This window comes from Alosa pseudoharengus, unplaced genomic scaffold (assembly GCF_046254945.1).
Source record: "Alosa pseudoharengus isolate Yale_2024_CS ecotype anadromous, Long Island Sound unplaced genomic scaffold, YU_APseudo_1.1 YU_APseudo_1.1_scf_10, whole genome shotgun sequence".
Taxonomy (NCBI): Eukaryota; Metazoa; Chordata; class Actinopteri; order Clupeiformes; family Clupeidae; genus Alosa; species Alosa pseudoharengus.
The window spans coordinates 28,743,524-28,746,144 of NW_027468565.1; the positions used below are offsets into that span (position 1 = coordinate 28,743,524).

General features: G+C 40.7%; 1 protein-coding gene across 1 annotated transcript in view; it reads right to left on the reverse strand.

Moving 5' to 3' along the window:
• The window catches only part of cftr (CF transmembrane conductance regulator), a 28,439-nt gene extending 25,818 nt beyond the window's left edge, over nt 1–2,621 (reverse strand). The window contains exons 1-3 of the mRNA XM_076269406.1: nt 2,392–2,621; nt 1,703–1,813; nt 692–809 (exon numbers count right to left, since the gene is read on the reverse strand). Of these exons, the coding sequence (XP_076125521.1) occupies nt 692–809; nt 1,703–1,813; nt 2,392–2,444 (282 nt within the window). The 5' untranslated portion in view covers nt 2,445–2,621. The remainder of the gene's footprint in view (nt 1–691; nt 810–1,702; nt 1,814–2,391) is intronic.

Below are 2,621 nucleotides of genomic sequence, written 5' to 3' on the forward strand. Positions count from 1 at the left end.
GAATTATTTTTGGAATCTGATCCCTTATCATACCTGTTTGTTCGTACTCGTCGCTCAACTTATCGTGACTAAATTCAAGATGGCGTCGAACGGTAAAATTCCTTAAGGTACTGTCTGTATAAATCGTCTTGTAAATAAACTACCAGTGCTTTTTCAAAGTTCTCTATGTCTCGTTTTAAATGTCAAGGCCCTCGGAAGTCTACCAATGAAGTATGGAGCTACTTTGAGCCTCGTAAATGGTGTAAAACAGTGATTTATTTGCATGGCTAGGCCGATGCCCGAGGCACCACAACGAAACACTGTGTTGGTAGCATTGGCTAACTAGCGCCAGATTTCTGAGTGCAGGGGACAAGCCGAGGTGAGCTATGAAACATAGGTTCACACTCGGTATCATGTTTCAACACACTTTAGGTCAAAATCACACCGGAATTATCCTTTAACAAGCTGCTTGTTAACACTTACAACTGTTAACAACTATGCTTGTAAGTAACTTAAAAGGCTGCTTATTAACACTTACAAGTTGCATGTTAACAGTTAGTTAATGTTATTAAAGGATAACAACAGTTAACTAACTGTTAGTAATGAATTGTTAACTGCTTATTATGCACTGTTAATACCTAATAAGCACATGTTATTCTAAAGCGTTACCTGTGTGGGTGTGTGAGAGAGAAATACAAAGCGGGTAACATACCCCTAAATACAAGAGGATTCCACAGATCACGAAAGGCCAAAAGAAACTTCGAACTCGAGCCAGTGCAAAAAGCAGCCTGGGATTCTTCTTTCCAGAGGCAACCTCTCTGTCCCATTCTCTACAAGGCGTGTGAAAATACAACACAATTAGAAAACAGGATTAGAGAATATCTTACATCACAAATGGTTGGGCCTCATTGTTTTGCAATGTGTGGTATAACCAGGGAGATCAGTCAACATATTAAACAGCTCAGTGACCTCTGTGAGGTGAAGAGGGAGTCTCTCCGCTAATTGAGAAAGAAGTTCAACTACCCGGCAGACCAGTGAGTTGGCAGATTAAAACAAACAGGCCACCATCTATCACCCTCCGGGAGACCAGTGGTTTAAAAGGTTGTGCTTTGTGCCTAATAAAAGGGCATCCCAACGTAAATACACACACACACACACACACACTGGTGGCATTGAAGTGTGTGTAGGACATGGCATGAGTGTGGGAAGAAAGACAGGGATGGCATTTAGGGGGATGGTCTGAAACTCTTTACAAAGAAAAACCTTGCAAATTCACTGACTGAAAGGTGTGACATTTACTCTCCGTCTGAATAACAGGAACTAGGGTCCAACTAGGGTCCATCATTGCTGAAGGGGTCATAGTGTAATTCTGCTCACCTCTAAATTTAGAATTGTGGGTAATTATTCTACATTTTCCAGGAATCTAACCAGTAGGCTATAGGGAAATTCGTTTTTAATCTTTGGAAAAAGTGACAGTGTGGTCTTTTTATATTATGCACCTATAACATGATTAACTTTTGAGCTTCTTGTTGAACTGTTCAATTTAGTTTCAATGGGGAAATTGGTTAATCAGATTTTGTAAAACTTTGAAACTCTGGAGAGGATCATCTGTGACGCACAAAAGCACAAAAATCAGCAGGTCAAACAGATGCAGTTTGTAAGTGTGACCATCTACCTACATCACAGCTCCACTTCCTTTGGGTCATTGAATGGAAATACAAACCTCTCTAAGTGATCGACGAGAACGTCAGCTCTGTCAAAAGATGGAACTTGATACACATCTGAAGGACCTAACCTCTCCGTGAAACCCTTTCTCATAATCGGGTATGTCCACCTGAAAGAACAGTGCATGGAAATGTCACGAGAAGAGCTGAAATTCTCATTTTTGTCACAGACTAAAATCACTGTTCGGTCTTTGACAGTGGCAGAGTTGTAAGATAGGCTACGCAAGAGCCAACATAGCAGTGTTACATTACATCACAGTCAAGCCAGGCACAAACAAAATGTATTTTCACAGATGCATTGGAACATTGTAAATGACAATGCCACTGAAGTGAAGTGTTACCAAATGTCCCATTATATTCGTAACTTGTCACACTTCCTGTACGGGCAGACACTGCTGTTGTTTATTATGGAATATCAGATGACTAATTCCTAATAATATGGACAGAGATAGCCTACGAACCGTGTCATGCGGCATAGCCTATCTGCTACAGAACAACCACACAATCAAATGAATGGCAGATAGACATTTTACGCACGCAGCCTGAACATCGATTTTAGTAAAGAAAAACTTGTTCCCACGTTCATAAAATCTCGACATCCGCACTAGCACGCATATGTTTTTCCTAGATGAAATTCCAACCAGCAAAAAATAAATAAAAATAAATAACAAATGAACATTGCTCTTACCAGAAGAAATATTTGGACAGCCAGTTGGCATCTTCCACAGGTGATTTCTGCATCCTGGAAATAATTCCTTTCAACCCCCTCCGCACATAAAACAAAATACAGCCGCTTACATTTGGCGTCCCTTTAATTCTTCCCCCTTTTGAAGAGGATCCCTTGTTTTGTTCTCCACCTTGTGCTAAGTGCGCAGTGATGTCACTTGTGGAATTGCCTCAGCCCTCAGTTGTAGCCAC